Below are 25,980 nucleotides of genomic sequence, written 5' to 3'. Positions count from 1 at the left end.
TAAAACTGCACGATTTGAGTAAACAAAAAGGTGTGCTGTGTGCATGACAGTCTCTGCATGCCTCCAGTCTCCACATTGTAACACCCTTCACTCTACCGACAGTATTAACAGATGAAGCCACTGTGTCTTAAGAAGCTTCTTGTTTTATTGTTCGCTGTTAACTCACTTTCCATCTTCCTTGCTATCTTTTTTCCCTCACACAGCCCCTTAGTTAAGTCCGACACACGCTCACAAGCATTTGTTCTCTTCTCTTGCTTCACCACTCGCACACTGTCACTCACTCAACACACCTGCCGTTATCGCTTTCATTTTCATTGCATTTGTTTATGTATTTCTTTTCAATGTCATTTAACTTTGTAGGTTTAAGTTGAGCAATACACATTTCAAATTTTTTGTATTTTGTGCATTTTCCTTGGTAGTCACATGATACCATTATATCACAGTATTGTAAATCGCAATATGACTTTTTCTCCAAATCGTGCAGCCCTACTTAGTTTAAACTGTAGTGATCAAATCCTATTGTATGTTGAATAAATATTGACTCAAAGCAAAGGGAGTGAACTCTTAACCATAGTTCAGATACAGGTGAAGAGGGTCATGCGGAAAAAGTAAATGCCTCTCGACGAGCTTGGTGTGCACTTTGAAGAGCTTGAATGACGCAGGTTCTTTGGAAATGTTTCCAAGATAGTAGACGGTTGCGTGTCATATGCCACTAACAATTTGGCAGAAAAAAGTGCCCTGAGCATTTGTGTCAAAGCTGCGAGTGACATTTTCTTACTGAGCTCGTCTGAATTTATTTTTCAATTAAAAAAAAACCCCACAAACTTTCCAGGTGGTTACAGCTATGTATGGTGTTTACTTTACCAAGGATTATTATGCTGTTTTGCAGAGTCGCGGGATAAGACAAACAATTTAGTGATGGAAAAAAAGATATTGAGCTAAATGCAAAACCCAGTGTAACGTCTCATTGCATTTCACTTATTTTCAGTTTCATTTTTTTATCTTGACATGAAGACGTCCCTGTCCTGAAGGCATATTGCAGGGCTCGACAGTAACGATTGCCTGGTTGCCCTTGGCAACCAGATTGAGTCAATTGGCAGCCGTTTCATGGCCTCTGGTTGCTCCCTTTGGCAACCATCTGTTTTATATATATATATATATATATATATATATATATATATATATATATATATAATTTATTAGATTTTTTTAATATATAAAAACAAATCAAAACTGGAAAATCTTTTTTCAAAAGTCAGTATTTTATTTGGTTGTCTCCGTAAAGTTTAAACACTAGCTACGTTTGTGCGCAACACATTTCAGCTGTTGTGCGACAGCTTTCCACACGCGTTTGCCGTGAAAAGATACAGGCAACGCAATTTTTGTTAAAATGCCTAAAGTGCCTGGAATCTACCGGGCGGAATAGCAACGCGGATTTCGGTGCCTCATTATGGTGCCACTTTATGGTACCTCATTATGGTGCCACATGTCTGTGCTGCTCTCTGATGCTCCGAAACAGACGTTGGAGGCAACAGAAACATCGCTGCATGTCGCACTAGTAAACCCTAATAACATGTTACTCTTGGCAGCAGGTAACGTTAGCCTACCGTTAGCTACAGTAGTAACTGGATTAAACACGGCTAAAATGCTGAGGTGTGAAAGGCTGAGCGTTACTGCGCAGCCTCCATCCAACTGAGCTTGAAGACGTAAATGTGACGTGAGCAACCTGTCCGAAAGTTGTAAGTCTTCAGGTAGCTGTGCCAAGAGAAATCTCACTCATTCCCAATCTTGCAGAGACGGAGAGTGTAGGTATATGTAAGGAGATAACATGGACACAGGCTAATTATTGCTAACTAAAATGCTAGTTAACATTAGTAATTCAAATGTAAACAGCTAATGTAAGTCGAAACATACATATGAAATTAATTTCTCCAAATATAGGAGAGGTTTAAAACACGGCAACCGTATTGTCAATTTTGGCAACCAAAAGCTGATGCCTGGTTTCCAAGCATAGCAACCACTTTAAAAAGTTAGCGTTGAGCCCTGTGTTGTGCAGACACATTTAGCTATTACCATCAGTGTATTGTGTTCATTGTAAATTCTACTCCACTTCTCAGTAAACAGGTTTGCTAGATTTCAAATATAAAAAACGCTCCTAAATTAATCTAAGATTAATTAGTTTTTAAATGCAGAACGGTCACAGCACTAGGCTCTTAATGCTAAATGCTATCCGCTCCCTCAGATTCAGACAATGCACGCCTGCTGAGTGGAGGCATTCCAGGCAGTGAGTCAGTTCAAATGCTTCAAACCTGCCTGAATGAAAGGATATAAGCAGTTGTTTAGAGAGCATGCCAATCAAGATTTAGTCTTGTTTTGATATGTTAAGTAAAGCTTATCTTTTTTTACTGAAGCAGGAACTAAAGAATTCTTAATACTCACTTAATACTAATTTTGACTCTTCCTCAAACATCATCAACTAAATACTTGACATAAAAGGAAGACAGAAAATTAGGCTTATTCATTACTCCTATTATTGTGCGATTTATGTCTTTGCACTTGCAAGCTAATGTATATTACCATTTGTGTTTCCTACGGAAAGTAATTTGATTTTGTAGGAGTGTTGATTTAAAGTCACTGCATTTTCAAAAGTCATTGTGTTTTTTTTTTTGGCCATTTCTGATAGAGACCTTGTCCGAGCGGCATATGGTCTTGACGTCGCACGTCCCCAAACAGCTGCTTATATGAGGCAGCTTTGCAGCATTTGAATGGACACTCCCTCTGGAATGCTTGCTGTCAGCAGGTTTGCTTCAAAAACATCAGGGGAGGTGCCACTGACTGCCCATCTGTACCCATTACTGAGAACCTGTTTTTCAGATGCATTATAAAATACTTCTTTTTTTATAATCTAAAATTGGGCCCATTTGTAATTATCATAGTGTCAAGATTTTTAGACTCCATACTATTTTGTTGGTATCATAAAGCTTTGTAGGTGCTCAGTTGCGTTTTCTACGTAATGAGATTTGTTATTGATTAAATCAACCAAGTAGCCTGCTTCTATTTATGAAAATAAATGGCATATATAATTGATGTGCTGAAAATACCTGATGTGCTGATAAATCCTTGCCTGACTACGCCTGGCAAGTATGCACTTAAATGGAGAAAGAAATAGATAGTAAAATGGTGTTTTAGATTGGATATTATTAAATTTGAAATAATTCAAAACAGTACAGTATTTCCAAAAAACTGAGTCCCTCAATTCTGTGCAATCGTAAAGTTTCCATTAACGACCATGTCTACAGACAAGCTACGCATTTCAAAATGTCACAAAGTGCTTGTAAACTGAGTCAAGGGAGTTTCCCATTTTTGGATTTCATCATTTTGTGTCATTCTTTTAAAAAAATAAATAAATTTGAATCTTTATTTTGCGCTTTATTACTTAGTACCTTATTGCAACAGAATTCCTGAATGATCAAATAAAAGAAAACATTCATAATTCAAAGCAAGTCAACGAGTGTAAAAACTAGAAGATACAGGTAAAAACTATATGATGAGAAGAAATGATGACATTAAAGACTTTGTGTTCTTGCCTAAGCCAAACCGCTAAAATGTGGTCATGTTTACTCAAGTGAGTTGATTTGGACAAGGAAAAACTAATATGAGAAAAAGGGGACATCGCAGGATGAGCAGCAGAGCAGGGAACCCTTCTCCCAGGACTGACAGACATGCAACAGATATTTTACATAAAGTAGCAGCACAATGGGGGGAAAAACAGAATCACAATTTTAGATACATTTTAAAAACCTTAGCGTATAATATTAATCAATATTAATCCTCATGTATAGCTGATGAAAACGCCTCCCGTTTGTTACAACCTGTGCGCCGGAAACTGCGCACTGTCTCTTTAATGGGCTGCACGGGTGCTTTGCCCTGTGCTGGGGCATAGTGGGGGAGGGAGGGAGGTTGTTGACGGGAAGATGTGCCCTGATTGGCTGGGCCTTACTGAGGGCAGTGACATCACATGGAGGAGAGGCCCTGTGGTGTAAAATAACATCTCCTTTTATGGGACGAGGCGGATCATTCCATTCTCAGAGAGAGGTGAGATTTTGTTCCCCTCTTGCTGCTCCCTTAATGCTGTCTTCCTCCCTGTAGATGTTTTACCCTAATTGGCCTGTGAGACTGTTTTGTAAAGTAAGTATGTCTTGGATCAAGCTTATTTATTTCTTTAGTGTTAATCCTGTCTTCTTAAACCACCTCTTTTTATCACGTTTTGTTTTACTACTATTCATTTTGAGTTTTAAGCTTTTTTTTTATCATTGTCTCTCCTCTTTGATTTAAGACTTTAAGGTGTAATTAGATTATTTAATTTTTTAAACAGACATATTACAATGTTTCGGCAGTCTACAATGCCTCAATCTACTATGCTTTGTTGTCGTGTTGAGCTTTGTGCCTCAGGAAGTGCCTCTTTTAGATAATTCATAATTATGCTTTATCATGCTTTAATTAATTTACTGCGATTAATAGACCCCTCTACTCCTTGCTGGGCAGTTTTTCCTCATAGCGGAAGATTAAAATTGGCCCACAGTGCTCTTAGCATTAAGACAAGAGGCACCACCAGGACTGTCTCACACTCTTGTGGACAGGAGATGTGCCAAATCTCTCTTTTTATCCCATCTTTCTCTCTCTCACATTCCCTCCTTAACATTTATGCACTTACCCACCCCCAGCCTTTTTTCAGCTCTTGCTCTCCACACATGCCTTAACCTCAAAACACTACAGAGACAGAAACAAAAGCAGTGGCTCCCTGAAACTTCACCTAGCATGTGACTACCCCCGCTGTTTGCAGACGTGGTATCTACCGAGAACGAGCAGTCACCTCCCCTCCCTAAGTCAGATTTGTCACCACTCCAAGGAAATACACTGTACCGTCGAGTAAAGAAACTGTAGTTACACTCTTCCAGATGGACGCCCACAGATACATTTAGGGAAACAAGTGCCAGGTTGTCTTTACTGCAGGAGGTTGGCGTAGAAATTTAGGCTGACAAGTCATAACGAGAATACTTCTGAATCCCTGGGAGATCCTTTGAATCCTCCTCCCTCCTCCTTCCAATGTTTCAGTGGTTGGGGCCATGGCCTCTCAGTCAGGGTAAGAAATGCACGGCTAGTTGGCTGCTTTCCTTATTTCTCTTTGTGTCTGGAAAGAATAAAGCACTTTTCTTAATGTTCACTACGTTGTACAAGTCATACTAAAATGTTTTGGGTGGTCTAACTGGCTGTCTCACAGAAACCCAGACTGGTATTCATGGTGTTCAGATGACCACCATTCTTCCCTTTTTTCTTTCTTTTGATTGTGTTAAAGACGTGGCCTGGCTGTTATGTTGTGAGTTAGAAAGAAACAGATGAGCTGATTAATTTAGGTACAGAGTGAACTGCCTCTTCAACTCTACAGACTTTGACCTTTTCAGTCTGGCACACCATTGAATGATTACAATAAATGTAGCTGGCCACCACGCATTGATAATAATGAATGCCATTTAAACTCATGTTGTAGAAGAAGTGATTTGCTTAGGCAAATTTTTTCCTTGTTTTGAAACAATCTACATTGCCTACCTTAATATGTTGGCAACTGATCAACTCTGTATGGCCTGGGCCTCGGATTCAGGCTCGGCAAAAAAATCAAACCAAGGTTCATTTATGATCTGTGCTTCTTAACATTTTGCTCTTGAAACAACTATAATGTAATAGAAATTTAATTGATTGTTCTGGGTGTTTACCAAACTGGGCATTAATGCGTGGTTTTTCAGAAGGCCATATGTTAAATGGCAGCTGAAATTGTGGTTAGTGAGTTATGTCTTATTTGTAAAGCCCATCATTTTTGTTAATGCCCCCAGAAAGAAATAAGCTATTCTCAATCGGGCCCCCTTTTAATCAAAAAAGGTAACCCCCCCCCCCCCCCCCCCAATACTTGGCTAGAAGATATTACATTTGTAAGTAAATTGTAGATGCAGTGTGGCATCTAGCATTAACTGATTCTGGGGCATTATGTCTGTAGTAGTTGCTTTGTCATGTTTCTCCACTGCATAAGATTTTTGTGGAGTGATTATGTTTTACTCTGTCCCTGCTGTCTTTTGTGATGCTAAGCCACACTTAGCACACAGTAGCTTCTATCCACTGTATTGGACACAGTGCATATGTGTTTTGACACTTGGGAAACCCGCGATGCAGACAGAAGTACAGTTGGTTCAAAGTTTTTCAGTAATCGATAGGTTGAAATGGCAAACGTGTTTCTTGACAAGTTCTTGATTCTTATACAAAGTTAATCCGCATATCTCATTGTTTAGAGTAGCTTGTTTCCTATAGGAATATTCATATTTACTTATCCTCAAAGTCATATGATTTCCTCAAAACAAGAACTGGCAAACAAGCATTGTTTAACTGGGTTTTTGGCGTGCTTCTCCATATACCTTGTTTGAGTTTTTAGGCTGGTTTAGTGCCAACTTAAAATCAGGTTGCGCTCAGAGGTTCCATTGGTGTACTTCGATATTCATTCAAAACCAAAAGCACACTGACTTTTAAACTCCATAAAGAGGACTAGAAGGATCTTTGCTGGTATGGGCCTAAATACGAATATGTATGCTCCAGTATTGTTGAAACCATTAGCAGACAAACGAGTCTTCTGTCTGATTTTCTTAAGTGCTTTGCTACAGTATGACAGGGTGTAACCCCCTGTTCAACTAATAAAAACCAATAGATTGGGCCAATTAGTTGGCAGAATGGACATGAGCATTGTTTACAAAGGATTCTGTGCCTGGGGCTTTTGACCATTCAACACTGTGCTTACAGTTGCCCATTCACACATTCAGCCCCACTCCAAAACTGACATTGGCAGGCTTATTAACATATACAGTACATGTAGTACCAGCATACTAAATGCACCCTTGGTGCATTATTATTTTGTTTGTCTATTTGTCTAACCAGTGGACTTGTAGTGACATTTATATTTCCACGCCGTGAAACAGTTTATATATATATATATTTTTTTTTATTATACCACAGACAACATTTGTAGCATGAAAGACCTTCAAATTATACTTGATACTTGTCAGCTGGGTGGTAGAGTAGGCAAAAATAACTAACATCATGAATTTACTAGGATGTGTAAATGAGTAAATCTCCCACTCGGTCAGCTGTAATAGATCATTGTTGTCTGTAAATGGAGATCAGTTGTAGCAAGTTTGTTATTGTGCATTTTTACTCTTAACCGTGTCTGTTTAGTTTAAGACAATGTATCGTCTAAACTTTGTTCTTAGCTGTGCTGAAAAATAAAGTCCAGAGATGATAACGGTTGGGTGTTGATAGATGTTTGAATGATGGCTAGCCTAAACAATGTTTTCTCCTTTTCTTTACACCTCTTCTGATTTAAACTGGTGGTGTTGGTGGTCTGAAACAGTTCTCAGTGACCTTGGTCGCTTCCTGAGCTTTGGTTTAATGTAACCTAGCTATAGTGTGTAAATCATGTTGCCTTTTATGAGTGATGACTCATAGTTGGGTGGTGTTGATGATGTAAAACAGGCACTGGCTTTGGAAAGACTTTAGTTGGAAAATTACTATTAAGACTTACCGATAATCTTATATGTAGCCTAGTTTGTCTACCTTTTCATGTCTTCTTTAACTTCGCTGTGTGTAGTGTTTTTACCCCGTTCTAAAAACGGTTTCTTCTTTGCATCTTTTCATTCACACTTGGTGAAGATTGAAAACACCCTTGTGTGTTGTGTTTATAATCTAGGAGGAGGCCGGGTGGTTGCTGTATAATCACACTCTATCAACAGCCTTTAAGTCATTATTGTCAGTGAAGCTTTCAACTAAAACTGGGAGGCAACGGCAGGCTGATCATTTGTTTGTTTCCAGTTTCAAAAGCTCTGTAGTTGCTTTCTGTTAAACGAGGTGCACAACAGCCATAACCGTTACATTTTGTACTTTTGTCAGGTTGGTTGCTCCTTAATAAACACGCACTTGTTCTGTCCAAATGCCCATGTTTTAATATCCCAAGTGGCATCCAGCAGAACATTTTATTTGAAGTTTTACCATTTGTTAAAAAGACTTTTATCCTCTGGTAATGGACACAGTTTTGTTACACATTCATGCATTCAGTGTTTGTCTCTTTGGGGTGAATCCATACATTCACTTACAAGGTCTCTGCCCTCAAATAGCTCTCTACTTTTATGTTTGCACTACACACATTATGCTCAGAAGGACAGAAAGGGCAGTGATGTGTGTTTAGCAAACCGTTGTGGAGTTGGAGGCTTCAAGCTACAGTTTAATAGCATGCAGGTTATTATTTAATCCTAATTACAGGCTGATTTACCTTTTATGCTTGCTATTACTGAGAAGATTGACATTCTTTTCATTTTGTGTGAGTGATCAGTGTTTCCTCTAGATATTTTTTCAGCGGGGGGGGGTGTTGGACGTCAGAGTACGGGCTTATCTGCTAATGTAAGCTACGGACCTTGAAACCATCCAGCAAATAGACGGTACCGTAGGGTGATTTAACGTCACCGCTCATTTTACACACAGTTTAACAACAAAACAAAACGCTGAGTGAACATTACTAGCTACATTTTTCATGTTGGTTTTGAGCGGTATGCACCCCCACTAACCTGGAAAACGGTTTTAAATCAGTAACGTTAATACAGCGTGTCGGAGGAATACACACAGTCTCCTGCCGGGGCGAGTCGGAGGCAGAGGGGCCGTCACAGCAGCGTGGCTAACGTTAGCTTCTTGTCTCATCTGGGGTCTAAACCGTAAATTCATCAACTTCAGTGTTCACAATGCTATTTTCCAATAAACTGTAGCTGTCATATTTCACGGGCGTGAATGCGGATTTCATGTCTCGGCTTTCGTCGCTGTTTATCACTTATTGAGTGAAGTAGTACTCGCCCTGTTGTTTATTTGGTTGCCATAACTTCGCGAGTGATGACGTCCTGTCACTGTTCCAGTTGCTCTGCTCACCCTAGGGGGAGAGAGAGCAGATGACAGTTGCTTGAGTTCAGTAGAGCAGACGGCGCTATGACTTTGACTTTTCATAAACTGCTGAAGGAGCGGTGGTGCACGATGTACATAGCAGAAACCCTGTTGTGCGTCTGCCCTATTTCTGATACCGTGGCGCTGGAAATTTTACCGTGGCGGACCGCCACTATGCTATCAACATGGAGGAAACGCTGGTGATGCTTTTACAGTGACTCCAAAAAACTAACTTTTCTATTGTAGTTGTATGACAATGTTGAAAATGGCCATTAGTATTTTCAGCTGGTGTACAAGTTTACATTGACCATCTGTACAAGCAGATTATTTGCTGTAGAAGTAAGCTACTGAGCATTGAGTAGACTAGTCTAAGCCTATTATGGCATTTTTCCATTACATGGTACCTGCTTGGCTCGGCTCGACTCGGCCACGGTGCCCCGTCCTCCTTTTTCCATTGCAGATTTTTAGTACCGCCTCATGCATGAGGCGAGCGTGGCTGATCGTCATAGCGCCGCCGCAGGAAACTGCCATGACATAGCGCGACGCACACATAGAACATCAAAGGTGTGTTGTTGTTGCCACAGCCAGAAGACAAATTTAGTTTCAAAAGAAGCTGGAGGCAGCAAAAAAAACACAGCTGGCTAAACTATTTAAAAACGGCGGGTTTGTTCACTACACCCCCGTCTGGCGCTAGCAATGATGGCGCAGTGATTAGTGACGATTCTCTCTGACCAATCAGTAGTCTGCAGGTTTTCATGTCACCTTTTGGTATCGCCTCAGCTCGCTTGGAACCTGGACGGAGGTGGTACTAACAAAAGTACCCGTTGGCAGGTACCAGGGACTTATTTTCATAATGGAAAACCAGAAAAGGTGAGCAGAGTTGAAGCAGGTACCATGTAATGGAAAAACGCCATTAGAGATGACTTTCTCCACAGGTCATCTCTGTGCTCCCCTCTGTTCAGGATGTGTGGGGTTTCACTGATGATGGTCCTATTTGTGGTTGACCAAAAAACTGACTCAAAGTAGAGGGCATCCTGACTGTATGATCTGTGTTGAATAGTTGGAAACTTGTACTGGTTGGTTTTCATTTCTGGATCTAGGAATCATGGCAGGATAGAAAACGGAAGGGCTAATGTTGTTTAGTTGTTACCTCACTGTTGAAGTCTCAAGTTTTAGGGAAATTCTTACAGACTCGTCAGGTGTTTCTTTCATGAACATCTCACTTTCATGATACTGCGTCTTTTTAATAGCCATCCTTGTAAAGCCACAAGATAAGAAGTCTGTTTACAGTCTCTCCTCGGCGTGTTTTTATGTTGACTTGTTGTTGTTCTGTTTGCGTTATTAGCAACATGAACCGTGAGGACCGGAATGTGCTCCGAATGAAAGAAAGAGAAAGGAGAAATCAAGAAATCCAGCAGGGAGGAGGAGAGGCCTTTCCAGCAAATTCACCTCTCTTCCCTGAACCCTACAAAGTGGTAAGTTTGCTTACCTATCATTCAGTGTTGACCTGTCATTGATTAGTCAGTTTAGAGGAATTTGTAGCAGTGACAGGAAGTGAGAACTGCACATACTACCTGGAGCATTCATGTTAATACAGTTTTGTCAACACACATCAGGGCTCTAACTTAAGGGTGTCCTGCCGTCCCTTGGATGAAAAAAGAAGACACATTTTGGAAGGTAGACCTAGCCTTAAAAAAAACAAAACAACTGTGACTAAACCATGACATTAATCTCTGACAAAGTTGTAAATGTAGTATTGTGTGAGAGTACACAATTCAAGAGTGTGCAGGAACTCTGTCATGCACGCATACACAGCGAGAAGATGGACTGTGGCTGTCAGGCAGTAACTAGTCTCTCATTGCCAGACCTATCAACAGCGCTGTGGAGTAAGGTCTGGCTACACCACACATACATTCTGGGATAGGAGAAAAAAACGCTCTGTTTTTTTTCTGCATTTCGTACCAATCACAACCCTCTTGGGCGACGCTAAGCTCCGGACGCAGCGACAGTGGTCCTACAAAATGCTCTCGGGAAGGAACTTGTTTTGGTGGAACATTTGCACCCCAATAAAAGAAAACGCCACATACAATATTAAATGAAGTTAACTGTTCACACAATACAGTAACGGGAGCTATTTAAATTAGCTGGATACATGGTTAAACGTTATTTGCTCTTACCAGTGTATCGCCGTGTGTACTTCGTCCATAGCAATCCCCACCAATCGGCCCCAAAATGTCCCAGTTAGAGTAAATGGCGTAAACATATTTTTTTGTAAATCTACAATTATTCCCCGAATAAACCAAGCAGGCCTGCCTTACTGCACGATCCAAATTTTCTTCAAAACCTGCCATTTTCAGCATGTAGCTAGGTTGCTTGAAGTTTGTTATTGTCTCCCAAAGCAAACAGAGTTTGAGAATGGCAACACAAAGAGAACAGAAGGTGAGGGACATCATGTGCCGGATGTCAGGCAATTATCCTGGAAATGTACGTCCATTGATCCAGACTAGTAGTTACAATAGTGTCCCAAAGTGTTGTTGGGGTTTTACGCTTGCTGGTGTCACAGGCGACCTAACAGGCAAAACGTAAAAGGGACAAACTCCAATCTCTCTCTCTCTCTCTCTCTCTCTCTCTCTCATATTTACAGTGTTAAAGGAAAAAGTAAAACAAAGTTTACAGATATTACAAATCAATGAATATGTTTATCTAAAAAATGTCTATAAAATGCAAGCTATTTTATAATTCATCACTTTTGTCATTTTATAATTGGGATGGCCAGCATTTATTTTCAGACAGTTTAAATTGTATTTCGGGATAGTTTGGGACGGTGATGAATAAAGTTAGACCTGCACATTTTTTGAAACCTCATACCTATATCTTTGCTTTTTGTTTTTGCCTGCTTTGCTGCTAAAATGATTTTCTATGGCAAAGTCACACTTTATGTAATATTTGTTTGACTTCATTTCTACATCATACTGAAAAAACAAACATAGTGTTTTTAATTAATGTAATTTAATTAAAAAGATGATTTGTGGGTTTTTTTGTTTTGCTTTTGTTTCTTTGTCATAATGACCTTCAGGATCCTGCAGTCTTGCACAAATTTCAAGCTGGCTGAACTGTGTGCAACATAATATCGGGTTACGTTAATCATAGGTATTAGAAACTATCTGATGATTATTCAAACATTTGTTGGCTTAAATTAAATAATGGTTAGCTGTCAGTCAGCCATTGGCTAATTCTGCACAAGATGCAAAAGTGTCAGTTGACTTGACAACACCTGTCTTTGGTCGGCTGTTTTCTAGTGCAGCTAAAGAAGGTAAACATAAGATCATGCTAGCCTCCTTCCCCCCCCTTCCTCCCATGTCTTCCTCCTGTGCTCACAGACATGCATAGATGTAGGCCAGCCAGCTCCCACCCGGACAGTATAATTGTAAAGAGGATTTGAGTTCTCTGAACTGGTCTAATCTTTGCCACTAACCAGATTTGAGCAGAGGTAAGTGGCTCCTCTCCTTAGCTAGAGTTGGCCGTCAAAGAGGCGGAGAGGAATGTGTCCTGACAGGTTGGGGATAGAAAGGGACCAGAGGTGAGTGATGAGTGCTGGCCTGTGTGTTTTGTGCCACAACAAAGTGAAAAGTAAAAAGCTGACTTTGATGAAGGAAAACGCCCTTGACCTTTGCACAGGAAAAAAAGCAGTCTTCAGAAACATAGTACAAACTGACTCAACAAATGTTGAAAAAGCCAACGGTTTAAGTCACTGGCTTTTCTACACTTTGTATCTCTTGTCTCTTGCTTGAGTCTTATGTAAGCTTCAGTTTGACTTTTTTTCCACCCTCTGTCATGCTCCACTAAGTTGAAGTTTACTGTGTTCTGCATTAAAGGCCATGTGTGCACGCAGCTGCAGCTGTGGCCTCCCAGATGTAGACCAGCAAAGCAGCAGTAACATTTTATGGTGTGGCTGAGTTCACACAGCTACACAGAATGAAGAGCACAAAAGTATCTGTTGAAAGTTAAACTGTGATATTGGTATATTTGATGATACAGTACAGTATATTGCATGTAATGTATACTGTACACACTGTATATGAATACATATTGTGATTATTGATTTTGATTATCAAGTAGCCCTTTTTAATGGTGCCACAATCTGTTTGTGTGTATTTACACAATTCACTCACTTCAGTCGTCACTCTGTCAGTTCTGCAAAATGTACACTAAATTGTCTATTTTACAAATATTAGTTGTGCTTTATGTGGTTAACATTGGAGATAGCATTTGGCTATGAGTCCCTCATCAGGCACCGAGGCAAGCTGATTGATTGATCGATCTTATTTGCCCCAGAAACTAAGCACATTCTAAGCAAATACTCACTAAATTAAAAATTCATGAAGCACATTCATGTTTGCCTTTTTACTGCATTTTAAGAACCACAAAGATTAAGCAAATTAGCCAGGTAACGGGTTAAAAATTGATGCCATAGTTTATTTTTGCAAGCAAAAAGACAGCAGAGGAAATTTGGAAGAGACCGCAATCCGTGTTTTGATTTTGTAATTTACTGTTGTGGAAACGCAATGTTTGAAGTGATGTTGGAAAGGATAGTTCCTGGCCAGCAGGGAAGTACGGCCTCAGGACCAGAGACTTTTTGCGGGGAAGGAACCAAAAGTCTCTGCAACTCTGGTCTGCATGGAGGTAAAGTTCCTGAATACGTAAACGGGCTCCTGGGAAACCTTCTGCAGACCAAAAGGGCTGTACGATGCAATACAGCACAATGCAAGAATGTTTTAATAAAACATTCTTGTTTTTACAGCTACATTGCTGCAATTAATGTCTCTGTAAACAATGAGTTTGTTGAACAAACTGTGTAATGATTCAGGTGTTTCTAATTTACCTCAAGCACTTTCTTTTTATACGTAATTGTTTTTAGCTTTATCAGCCAACATATCTGCCAATATGTGTGATAAGCCATAATATCTCTCTTTTTAAAGTACTTGTATTAAGTAGAACACAGAGGCTATTTCTATTTCACTGGTGGTTTAATACAATCATAACAAAGCATGTTATTTATGCTAGTACAAGTAGTGAAACCTCACTACTACCTCCCCCCCCCCCCCAAAATCAACCACACACGTGAGCCAGGCCATGCTAGCAGGAGGTAGGGTGTGCGTGTTATGACCACGCTAGTTACATTTCCTGCTGCACATAACGGCTTGCGTTTCCTCACCCTCTGTGTGAATCTGTCAAACAAAATACAGGTCTGAGATTTCATGTGAAACTGGATATTCTGCACAGACTGTTACTGCTGGAACCTGTAGCCTCAAAGTGATTGATTAACCTCTGTGTTGGAACTATGGGTAGACTCTTATCTGTGTTCACAGATGGGTGTGGACTGATCTGGGCCCAGTTTGAACAAGCTGACCGTGTGGCTCATCTGAATGTTCAATTGATTATTTTCTCAATGTTCAGTCAATTATTTTTCATATAAAGCTGGTGGCACATGGTTTAGGATATAATTACTTTCTTTTGTCAGATGTAAATCTGCATTTCAATTACGCTAATTGTGCATATAGTGATTTTAAGTTTTCTTTGTTGTAGGGATACATTTCTCTCCATTTTCAGTGTTTTTGTTTTAAAGCAATTAACCCAAGTGTTGAACCTGTGCCCATAATGACTGTTTTCTCTGCCCCCTCTTCTCTCTGCTTTCCCTCTCCATTTCTCACTTATTTTCTTCTATATTCTTCTTTATCTTCTCAATGATTTTTGTCTCTGCTTTCTCTATTCTCTCTATTTCCTTCATCACACTGTCTTCTCTCCCACCTCTTTCCCCTTTCTCTGCTTCTCTCTTCAGTCCAGCAAGGAAGATAAACTGTCAAGTCGTATTCAGAGCATGCTGGGCAATTACGACGAGATGAAAGAGCCGATTGGTGACACACTTCCTAAGCTTGGCGGTAAACCTTCTAACAGCTCGTCTTCCTCTGAGGAGAAATCGGGCCCACCTTTATTTGGCGGGGACCAGCGCGGCGTCGGTAGCGGTGGCAGCAGCCAAAGCAGCAAGTGGACTCCTGTTGGCCCTGCAGCAGGTGGATCTTCATCCCAGTCCCAGAAACGCTCTGGACTCCAGGGCGGGCACAGTAGCCAGAGAGGCAGTGGCAGTAGTGGCAGCAGCAGCAGTAGCCAAAGACACGGAGGGGAGGTGCGGGAAAAGAAGTCAAGTAAACACAGCGGGGGGTCAGAGCACTCAAAGTCACACACATCTAGTCCGGCCAAGGGCTCTCTGAGTTCCTCGGGCAGCAACAGCCACTTGCGCAGCTCCTTGTCTACCGAGCAGCATCACAGCAAGGAGCGCTACCGCTCCAAGTCCCCACGAGACAGGGAGGCCAACTGGGACTCTCCCTCACGGGTTCACACCACCTTCCCCACTGGACAGCACTCGAGTCAGGCCTTTCCCCCGTCTCTCATGTCCAAACCCGGCTCCATGCTGCAGAAGCCCACAGCGTATGTGCGGCCTATGGACGGCCAGGAAACGGCAGAACCCAAGAGCTCACAAGCCGAAAGCTACAGTGGACAGTCGCACAGCAGCACCATGGGAGAGATGAAGTCCAACAGCAAGGCCTCACTTTCCAAACTCAAGATCCCCTCACAGCCTGTAGAGGTAAGGCTTGTCCACTGGCTTTCTATTAAGTGGACGTACTGTGTTTATGTAGCACTTAAGATATAAATCTATACTAGCAGAAGTTGCATGTAGAATATATATAGACTTAGAATGGCAGAGCAGTGTTAATGTTTGGAGCACATATTCATAATGATGTAATAATAGAATAGATTACCTCGCAGCATGTTAACACTTGGTCTGTTTGAACTCTGTCTCATAAAATGCCTATAGAATGACTCATGCTACTCAAAATGGAAGCAGCCTCTCACCTGCTGGACTGACATCATGTTATTAAATGCGTGTTAAACGTGATGTTTCTGTCTTTTAGGGATCCGGTGAGGCCAACTGTGTCGATGAGATTTTGAAGGTACGTATATGATTGTATTTGGCTAAAAACGCCCATTATCAAGCTGACAGTTTGTCACGAGGCCTGTTGCTCGGGTCAATTTAAGACCATTGCGCATTACTAACACTAGCTCATTTTCACTTTTTTTTTTTTTCCCTTGTGTTTTTTCTTTCTTTCAGGAAATGACTCAGTTGTGGCCCCCTCCGCTGACAGCCATTCACACCCCCTGCAAAACAGAGCCCTCCAAGTTTCCATTCCCCACCAAGGTCAGCACCGCACCAGTCCCTGCTTTTACTGTTTGATTCAAATTATTTTGTGTCATAATGAATTAATAGAGCTAAAATGATTTGTTATGTACGGTGCAAACAGACCTTACATAGCACATGCATCCAATCCAGAGACACATTTGGTGGCTGCCTAACTGAAACTATAAAGTGGTGGGACTAACTATGGATTCATTGTTAATCTGATAGTGAAATGAACACCAAAACTGACTGAAAAGTACTTCAACCTCCTTAGTGCTTGCATGTAGATATAAACAGCCACACACTCAAGGAGGAAAAAATCATTCAGAATAGATTATTTTTCATTAATTCATTGATAGTTATCCGATTCAACAGACACATTTTATGGCTTCCTGAAAATAATTCATAATGTCTTTTATGTTTACCTCAGGACCCTCACCCTTTTCCAAGTGGACACAGTGAGTATCACACATTTCTGATTCAAACATAATAGATTTACAAAAAAATAATGTACTGTGTGTGTGTGTGTGTGTGTGTGTGTATATATATATGTATAGTATGTGTATATATATATATATATATATATATATATATATATATATATATATATATATATATATATATATATATATATATACATATATACTTATTGCTCATTCATTTTGTTTCTGTGTTTTTAGAGCGAGGTAGTTCTTCCAAGAGCTCCAGCAGCCACCTGTCCAAAGCTTGCGATGAGCAGCCCACGTAAGTGCTTCGTCCTTTCCTCCCTTTTTCTTTTTTCATCGTAACCCCATGTTTGTAGAGTTCCCAGTATTGATCCAGACAACAAAGAATACAAATAAAACAAATAGTTATGATAAGGTAAGAAGCGTTAAGGAACCAGACATGCATAGATGTCTTCACTAAGTTATGTAGACATAGTCGGCAATCTCAGACTGCAGCAATTACACTGCTGTAATAAAATACAAAGATTTAATTTAGGTTCATTCCTGTATTTCAGTATGTTGGAAGATGACCTGAAGCTCAGCAGCAGTGAGGACAGTGATGGTGAACAGGATTCCGCAAAGAACGCCTCAAGGAACACCTCTGCAAGGTAGCAGAAAGCATAGTAAAATTACTTTTGTGAAATTTCAGTACTGAGTTTTAGTTGCGACTGCGTCAGGTAGATGTTGACTCCAGCTAAAGTTTTGAGGCCACAGTGGTTTTGTATTGGCTTGCATCATAGTCAAAGCTGTTTGTTTTATTATGTTCCTTATCTTGAAAGAGATGGTGCACAATTTAGGTGACTTTCTTGTTATTTCTGTGGCACAGTCATAGAAGTCATTTTAGAATTAAAGGATTATTTTTGCAGGATTTCTGGATTGCATTATATTGACATGATTCTTTTTTGGTCATTGACTGTATATATTAAATAATCAGCCGATGTTGGGTGTTTTTAAAACCTAAACAATGGGGAAATGTTAAAGAAAGAATATAAACTATATTAAGTTTGGGATTATTGCTTTTTTGTTTGTTCAGAAGGCCACATTACAGAGTCTGGCAGTACAGTTTGTGGCTCAATCTGGTCCTTGTCGCTGCAATAAGTGGTTGTTCAGGGTGTCAGTGCAGAGTGGTGTGGGATCTCGGGATAGCATCAACCACAGCTGAGAAATGTGCAAATTACAAATCAAGTATGGAACCATTTAGAAAAATACAAGCTATATGTAGAGGTTAAGAATAATCCTCAGCTATGAAAGTGTTGCCGTCCATTGTCAAGAGATAATCAGCGTATTGAACTATAAATCTTCACATGGAGCAAAGATGTGTCCATGAAATTGAAGAACAAGATTTTAAACACACAACATGATGGGGTTGTTTGTATGTATCCTCCAGACTGTAAAACATGACTGATAGTGTGCTGCATACCTTTTGCACACAATATAAGGTTGTTTGACTCTTTTTCTGTTACAACAGCAATAACAGTGAAGGAGCGGAGCAATCGAGGGATGACTCAAGCAGCCACAGCGGCTCAGAGAGCAGCTCAGGCTCCGACAGCGAGAGCGAAAGCAGCACGACAGACAGCGAAGCCAATGATCACCCGCGGCCCGCCTCTCCAGAGGTAATGATTTCCCAGTTACTTTGTACAACATTGTAGTGCTATTTAGGTGATTATGATTTGGTACTTAATCAACCATTATTTTCAATTGCACTAACTGTACCTCGCTCTGTCCACCCTTATTTTGGGTTGTAATAGTTACAAAGCAGTCACTGTACTTTCCTCTGGCCACAATACCATCTTTTTTAGTATTTTATTTTAATGTTTGACAAGGTTTCATAATAATTTTCATTAACTAACACATTCTTACAACTGTGTGCTCTGCTTCACCTTCAGCCTGAGCAACCCATGGCCAACAAGTGGCAGCTGGACAACTGGTTCAAGAAGGCCAAGCAGTTCTCCCCAGCCTCTCCAGTGGACAATAATGTTCCAACCAAGTGCAAGAAAGAGGGCAGAGATAACGGCTCAGGACGAGGCTATAGTAGTCAGGGAGGGGGTTCAAAAGACTCAGCGGCACCCACCCCAAGCAGGGACCTACGGGCGGCACAAAAGGGTGCAGAGGGTGGCCGTGGCCGGCAAAAATCCCCCGCCCAGAGTGAGGGTGGCACAAATCCGCGAAAGAGTGTGGGTAAAAAACAGCCTAAAAAGTCTGAGAAGCCCCCAGTTGTGGAGGAACCCAAGGGAGGTCTGAGGGTGGAGAGTGAGCCAGCTCCAGAGATACCTCCTCATCGGCCCAAAGCTGCTACTAAGGGTTCCCGCAAACCAAGCATCAAAAAAGAACCAAAATCCTCGCCGCGGCCCACCGCAGCTGCTGTCACAACTACTGCAGATAAACGCAAAGCCAAGGCACCCACCAAGACTTCCCAGAAGTCTCGCGAGTTTGTTGATACGGACTCTTCATCATCAGACTCTGAGGGGAATGACAGCATCCCGTCCTCGTCGCAGACACCCAAGTACACAGAGAGTATCAGGACCCCTGTGTGTGTGTTTTCTCCAATGGAAGAAAAAGAGTTGTTGTCTCCACTCAGTGACCCTGAGGAGCGCTACCCTGCAAGGCAACCTCAGCAGCAAGTGTTACTAGTGAAGATAGGTTAGTCGAAGCTGCTTATAAGGCGACTAAGTCTTATAATAATATAACACAAATTCTGTATTCTGCGCACTTGTTTTACATTTGTCTAGCTGGAGTGCACACGGCTCAAAAAATGTTCTTTTCTTTGGACCAAAGTAACTCGTACCCTTCCCATTTCCTATAGATCTCAGCTTGCTGTCTAGGATCCCAGGGCGGCCCTACAAGGAACCTGTAGAGATAAAAGTGGAGAGGGACGACTCTCTAGATAGAGACAGCAAAGACTTCAGCAAACAGAACTCTGAGAAGACCTCTAGTAAGGCAAAGAGGAAACACAAGGTATACGACTTGATAAAGAGAATTCCTGTCTGTGTTCTCTGCTGTGATCTTTAAATTTATGTCTCGCTTTAAGAAGAGTAAAAGGAGAGTAATGGCTAGTGCCTACTACAAGACTTGAGCCCTGATTTTCCACTCTGCGACATCTTTTAGAGCTTGGCAACAGTTTTTTGGACCCCCCCCAAAACAGGTTTCCATCACAGCTAAAGAAATGCCTTTAAGACAATGAACAGTTGATACAATTTTGGTTGAGATCCAGATCTTTGATTTCTGCCATTAGATCATTATGCATTTTTTTTTTAAATCATAGCTGTGAAACTACCAGACAAAGAGACTTACAATCTAAGTGATATGTTAGGGCGTAACAGTGAGTTGGGAAACCATTAAGGGTTGGCGGAAGGTTGTACTGTACCTTGTAAGAAATCAAGTGCTAAGTTGCACATTTATTTGTCTTCAAAGCATTTTCTTCAGAGACATGTACACACAAACACTAATAAATTATTTAATGTGTCTTTTTAATTTTCTGCAATCTTTGTATGTTTTAGAACGATGAAGAAGGCACCAAGCCAGAGAGCAAGCGATGCAAGCTAGAGGAGAAGTCCCTATCTAATCATAAAAACAGCAGTAAAGAGTGGGTATTCTTCCTTTTCCTTCTGATTATCATTCACAGTAAAACCCTCTGCACACTGGGAACACTTGGTGAGACAGTAGTATTTAATGTCTTTACAGGCAAAATGAAGCTTGCCAGATAGCTTTTTCTCTATTCTTACAATTTTAACAAAATAAACCCTCTAAACTCCAATGAGCCCTACAAAATTAAAGCATGAAGGCTCAGTGTCTTGGCTTGCTTGTTACATTGTGGCCTCTTCAAGCTGCACTTTAACCTTTTATTATAAGGACATCTCTGCTATAATCCTAATGTGTATCTGGAAAGTTGATATTTATTCTTTTGAGTGTTAATATTTTATGACGCGAGTACTGTACTGCAACAAAGCTTGTCCGTTTAAATAACAAATACAAGATGTGTTACAATGACGATTCATGTCCCACCAGGTCTAAGAGGTCTTTGGAGAAGAAAGAGGAGCCTGTCCCCTCTCCTTCCATATCAGGTATTCAGCGGATGCCCAAGGCAGAGCATCCGAGTCGAAAGAGGACAGTTAGCCAGTCCTCCACCTCTTTGTCCAGCGGGACAGGAAGTGGAAAGGAGGGAAGCCACAGCACCAAGGGCAACTCCACCTCCAGACACAGAAAAGGAGAGGACAAGGGACGCAACACACGCGATGGCAAGGTGAGTGCGCGTGACCTTATCGCCGGGCATTTGCTGTTGGTCTGAATACCTGGCAATCATTTTGGATAGTAGGACGTGCAAGTGCAATCTTTCATCATGTTTGCCAACTGTGCAGTGTTTCCCCTGGGGAAGTTAAATAACTAAGCAAGCATGAAAAACAAATAAACATGTTTCTGTGGGATTAAAGGGAGTGGTCGAGAACATAACTTCTATATAGGTCTATATATATTGTATACTATGTTCAATATCCATAGAGCCAGAAACACTTCTACTTCTAGACACAGTCAATCTCACCTTTTTCTCCATTTTTTTTTTTCCCCCCTCTACTTCAAACACCATGCCCCTTTTTCCGGTTACTTTATTTCCCCTCGCTTGCTGTCTCTGCAGGAGAAATCCTCAAAGGGCTGCGATAACCAGCTGGCTGTGCTTCCACTCTCCACGGACGGCTCCAAGGCTCAGAGATCCAAGCTGGTGTTTGAGGACAGGTAAGAAGAGCTCTTTCCACTGTGGATAACCCCGCAGCAGGGTATGCAGAAGGAACTGCTGTGGGGATCTAGGGTTGCCTTTGATGCATTAAGCTGTAGGAGGTTGGGGAGGTCATGAATAGATGTGCCTGCATGCAGGAGAGATGATGTAAATTTCCATTTTAAAAGGCTCTCTGTTGGGAATCCGTGTCCTTTGCATGCAGAGGTAAAGAAACAACATGGTCTTGCCTTTTATTGTTGTCTGTTGTTTCAGGGTTTGATTCAATGAAAGCATAAGGATATTGTTGTTTTTATGTTTAGTTTCCAGGTCTGTGCTAAGAGTAAATGTATGCAGAAACTGCATACATTCAATAAACATTTAATAAACAATAAGTAACATTAGCCAACATAGACATGTCTGAAAAAGAGTAGGAAGAAGTATACACTTATTTTATCCTACCCCTTTTCCATAACTCAGTAAATTATTTCATTTAACACATTTATATCTTATTTATATTTATCACAATTATCTTTATTTATATATATATACACACACACACATATGTCACTGAACACATATTGTAGCTGTTAAAGCCCTCCTTTCATATCATTTTTGAAAATCATTGCTTTGTACCTTTGTTTTTTTGTTAAATATATAGTCGTGCGAACAGCTCGAACCTTAAATTGAAACTTATCCCTTAAATTATAACTCCCCTCTCTATCAAAAAGAACTTCTGAATAGTACCTGTTAGTAGTCTGTTTTTTTTGCTTTATACATGATTTGTGCAACTTGAAAGTCGACTAGATCAATGAACTATAAAGCTCTGGAATGTAAAAACAGTTAGTTGGTGTGATCATAATATCCTGCTTTATGAACTGTCCTTTTGGCTCCTTACACCGTGTTGTGGCTTTTTTTTAATGGTTCAGGGAAGTAATGAAATTAGTTTGACCTGTTAAAAATGTTGTTTCAGGGTCCATTCGGCAGATCACTACTTACAAGAGGCCAAGAAACTTAAACACAATGCAGATGCACTGGTAAGAGCGGCAGCCTAATGCCTATTTACATACGTAATTGAGTGTCAGTTGCTGCATGCAAAGCAGTGAGAGGAGAGGGTTGTTGTTTAACAAGGTCTACACCTTTAATGTAAAACAACATCCTGTTGAGGTTTTGCATAGAGATTAATGATAGATATAGGAACACATTTTGAGTTTGTAACATATTTCCTTTTATTGCTGACATTTATGTGATTGTATTGTATTTATTGTATTGACTGGGACATTTACCTCAGACACAACGTTTTCAAAGCCCTTTTTTTCTCTGTGCTCTCACAGTATTTGAGCTTAATGTCCAAAAAGCAAAAAAACGGGTCGCTGAAAGATGAGCAGGTGACTATATTTAACTGCAGATCTGGTGTCAGTTACTTACCTGAGGATAATGAGATACCTGTCTCAGCTGCATGGCATTTCCACTCAAAATCCTTGAAACATTATTGTGTTGCTGCTGTTAAGAATTCTGCAATTTAAATACAAAACAGAAAATAACTTCTACTTAAAGTTAGACAAACAAACCAATGATACACTCTCACACACACACACACCATATTGAGGAGAACTAAGCAATAACATTTCTTTTTGTTCTCTTAAAAATTATTTGACGTTATATCCATTATGGATGTGATTTTCAATTTCTTTATGATGTGCCTGGATTACAATGTATTAGCCCTATTATGCTATACATTCAATCCAGAAGCCAACACACAACATAATTGAGTTGTTGCTGTTATTTAAGGAAAAGAGAGTTTATGTATTCCACACCAAATCATATACAAACCATGTCAGTTATATAACGTGACCATGCCAAAAACCATGTCAAATTTAAAAGTCATGTGAACAGGCTTTAGTCATGCACTGCTGTGACAGTTTCAGAAAGAAATGCAATATTAGACTGGTACATGCTCATTAACTTGGGATGCACCGCCAACAGAGAATGTAATTTTTTTTTGTGTCCCTGTTCACTCTTTTGCAGTTGGACCGTTTTGAGAAGGCAGTTTACTACCTGGACGCTGTGGTATCTTTTATTGAATGTGGTAATGCTCTGGAGAAGAGTGCCCAAGAGGCAAAGTCTCCCTTCCCCATGTATGCTGAAACCGTGGAGCTTATCAAGTAAGGACACATAAGTACCTTTTTTTTATTATTATTGTCACAATTTAAAGGGGAACTCCCCAGATTGTACACATCAAAGTCTGTTTACAGGTCTTGGATAGTACTACTGCATATGTGAATGAGAGTATAACCTGGGAGTGTAGAGTTAGAAAGAAGTGATGACCCACCCAAAAATCCAAATGACCTGTCTGTGGTCGATTTGCATTGTGGGTAATGTAGATGCCAGGTTTGTGACAAGGAAGCAGAATGTTTGGAATAAAAAAAGACGGTGTCTCTGTTTCTGTTGCATCAATTTTGATACTTTTTTATTATTAAACTGCCATTGTGAGTCCATGTTATAGAAGTGCTCAATCATTGTACATAGTACTCTTTTAAACAGAGAGTCAGTATATTAAATGCATATGCAGTGTTTCTATAATGACTTAACAGTTGGTTCTCCTAGAAACTAAACATTTGTTCTGTCTGTACGTTCAGATACACTATGAAGTTAAAGAGCTACCTGGCCCCAGATGCTACTTCAGCAGACAAGAGGCTAGCTGTGCTTTGGTAAGTATGCTGACTGACAGTTATGGATTTCATGTTTAAGAGGTGTCATCCTGTCCTTAGCCATCAACTAAAAGTACTCAACCTCCTTGCTTTTTGATTGAACGAGAGTGGTGTATTTAAAGGTGCTGTAGGTAGGATTGTGAAGATCCAGGATTTAGCCAAAGAATTTGAACATCGGCAACTTCTCAGTCCCTCCCCCCTCTCTGCTAAAGCCCAAAACGTTCTCCTAAACCCCTCCCCCCCACAAGGGAGAATGAATGTATGTGCATGAGCAGTGATTGACACACATTTAGAGCCCCCCACGATCCCGATTGGTGCATCTGAACAGGGAGCTGTGGATTTTTGCAAATCTCACTACAGGCTGTAGGTGGTGCTAGAGGAGCCAGATTTGTTTTTTAAATGACCTGCTTCATGTAGTTCTACTCGAACATAGGGTCAGTTTCAGCAAATAAGACAGAAAGTTAGTTTAATAAGTCTTACCTACTGCACCTTTAAGTGGTCCACCTATTTCTGGTCATTGCTGTCTTCTTTGCAAGTTTACTGTAAGATCAATATGAACCTTTTTTTTCTTTTTTTTTTTTTTTTTCCAGCCTGCGATGCCAGTCTCTGCTCTACCTGCGGTTATTCAAGCTGAGGAAAGACAGTGCACTAAAATACTCCAAAACACTCACTGAACACTTAAAGGTACTTTAAAGCTGAGATCAAGTTTTTGCTTGGCAAACCTTCAGAACCAAAGGAACACAGTCTAAATTCCATGTATGTTGTTTTTTTCTCTCTCTCTGTGAATGTGTAACCTGCTGTGTACATAATGTTCTTCCCCTGACTTTGTTTGACAGAATTCTCTGAGTAACACCCAGGCTCCCTCTCCTGGAATGGGAAAGTAAGTCATGTCCTCTTTTGCTCTTTGGAGATTAAATGTAATTGTGAAGGAGACAGCTGTGTTTCCTGCACACCTCTTAAATGTTGAGAGAAAGTACTGCAAATTAGTTTGACATTTTCCCAAGGGTTAAAGGTTTAATTTTGTTTTACAGAGAGTTAAGATAACTATTGAAATACTGTTTTTTTTTTTTAAATCAGCGCCTGTGCAGATACTTGTTGTTGTACACCTTATGGTAAAGAACAGTTTGAAGCTCTTGAGTCATACTGGGTAGCAATTACATAAATACTGCTATCAAGGATGATTTCTAGTTAGTGCTCAGTTTATCTAACTGTCATGCCGTCACAGGCGTTTGTTGAGCCATCTAAAAATAACTTGCCGTGGACCACACTGTTTCCAATACCAGTTCCAGCCCTTTGAACACCATGTCTGCTTGTTTCTGTTTCCTAACGCAGCAAGGCAGCGGGTATGCCCTCTCCGGTGTCTCCGAAGCTGTCGCCGGGCACGGCCGTCGGCTACTCGGCAGTCGTCAGCAGCAGCAGCGCCAGCTCGTCTGTGACCATACCTCAGCGCATCCACCAGATGGCTGCCAGCTATGTTCAGGTCACCTCCAATTTCCTGTACGCCACCGAGGTCTGGGACCAGGCGGAGCAACTATCCAAGGAGCAGAAAGGTAAACTGCCTTTTAAACAGACCATGTTTTGGGACAAATCAATACTTCATTATAATATTGGCAGCAATGAAAAGGGAAATTCCCTACACATAACAATACAGTAAAGTAAACTTATCTGCATTAAAACACCAGGGTCTCATTTAAAATGCTCTAATATTATAGCATTGTTGTTGCTTTTTATGACTTTTTAAGCCTTTGTTGCTGAGATGTGTCTTAATAGACTTGGAAGTTTCATAAAATTCCAGCACTTTTAATTTCAGAATAGATCTATCTAATAAAG

General features: G+C 40.5%; 1 protein-coding gene across 10 annotated transcripts in view; it reads left to right on the top strand.

Annotated features, from left to right (window-relative positions):
* The window catches only part of aff4 (AF4/FMR2 family, member 4), a 34,287-nt gene that overhangs the window by 6,398 nt on the left and 1,909 nt on the right, over positions 1–25,980 (top strand). For 2 of the 10 annotated variants that reach the window (XM_078266884.1, XM_078266881.1), the window contains exons 2-21: positions 10,364–10,493; positions 14,858–15,661; positions 15,990–16,028; positions 16,187–16,273; positions 16,683–16,710; positions 16,933–16,996; positions 17,253–17,345; positions 18,206–18,350; positions 18,624–19,377; positions 19,541–19,692; positions 20,235–20,320; positions 20,743–20,977; positions 21,365–21,462; positions 22,413–22,476; positions 22,774–22,827; positions 23,468–23,604; positions 24,079–24,150; positions 24,741–24,834; positions 24,987–25,030; positions 25,483–25,700. In XM_078266884.1, coding sequence (XP_078123010.1) covers positions 10,368–10,493; positions 14,858–15,661; positions 15,990–16,028; positions 16,187–16,273; positions 16,683–16,710; positions 16,933–16,996; positions 17,253–17,345; positions 18,206–18,350; positions 18,624–19,377; positions 19,541–19,692; positions 20,235–20,320; positions 20,743–20,977; positions 21,365–21,462; positions 22,413–22,476; positions 22,774–22,827; positions 23,468–23,604; positions 24,079–24,150; positions 24,741–24,834; positions 24,987–25,030; positions 25,483–25,700 — 3,394 coding nt within the window. In that variant the 5' untranslated portion in view covers positions 10,364–10,367. Of the gene's footprint in view, positions 1–4,888; positions 5,144–10,363; positions 10,494–14,857; positions 15,662–15,989; positions 16,029–16,186; positions 16,274–16,682; positions 16,711–16,932; positions 16,997–17,252; positions 17,346–18,205; positions 18,351–18,623; positions 19,378–19,540; positions 19,693–20,234; positions 20,321–20,742; positions 20,978–21,364; positions 21,463–22,412; positions 22,477–22,773; positions 22,828–23,467; positions 23,605–24,078; positions 24,151–24,740; positions 24,835–24,986; positions 25,031–25,482; positions 25,701–25,980 lie in introns of those variants that run through there. The other 8 variants (XM_078266883.1, XM_078266882.1, XM_078266889.1 and 5 more) reach the window with 8 other exon arrangements.

Source organism: Sander vitreus, chromosome 13 (genome assembly GCF_031162955.1).
Source record: "Sander vitreus isolate 19-12246 chromosome 13, sanVit1, whole genome shotgun sequence".
Lineage (NCBI taxonomy): Eukaryota > Metazoa > Chordata > Actinopteri > Perciformes > Percidae > Sander > Sander vitreus.
This window is presented reverse-complemented; position numbering and strand designations above follow the sequence as displayed.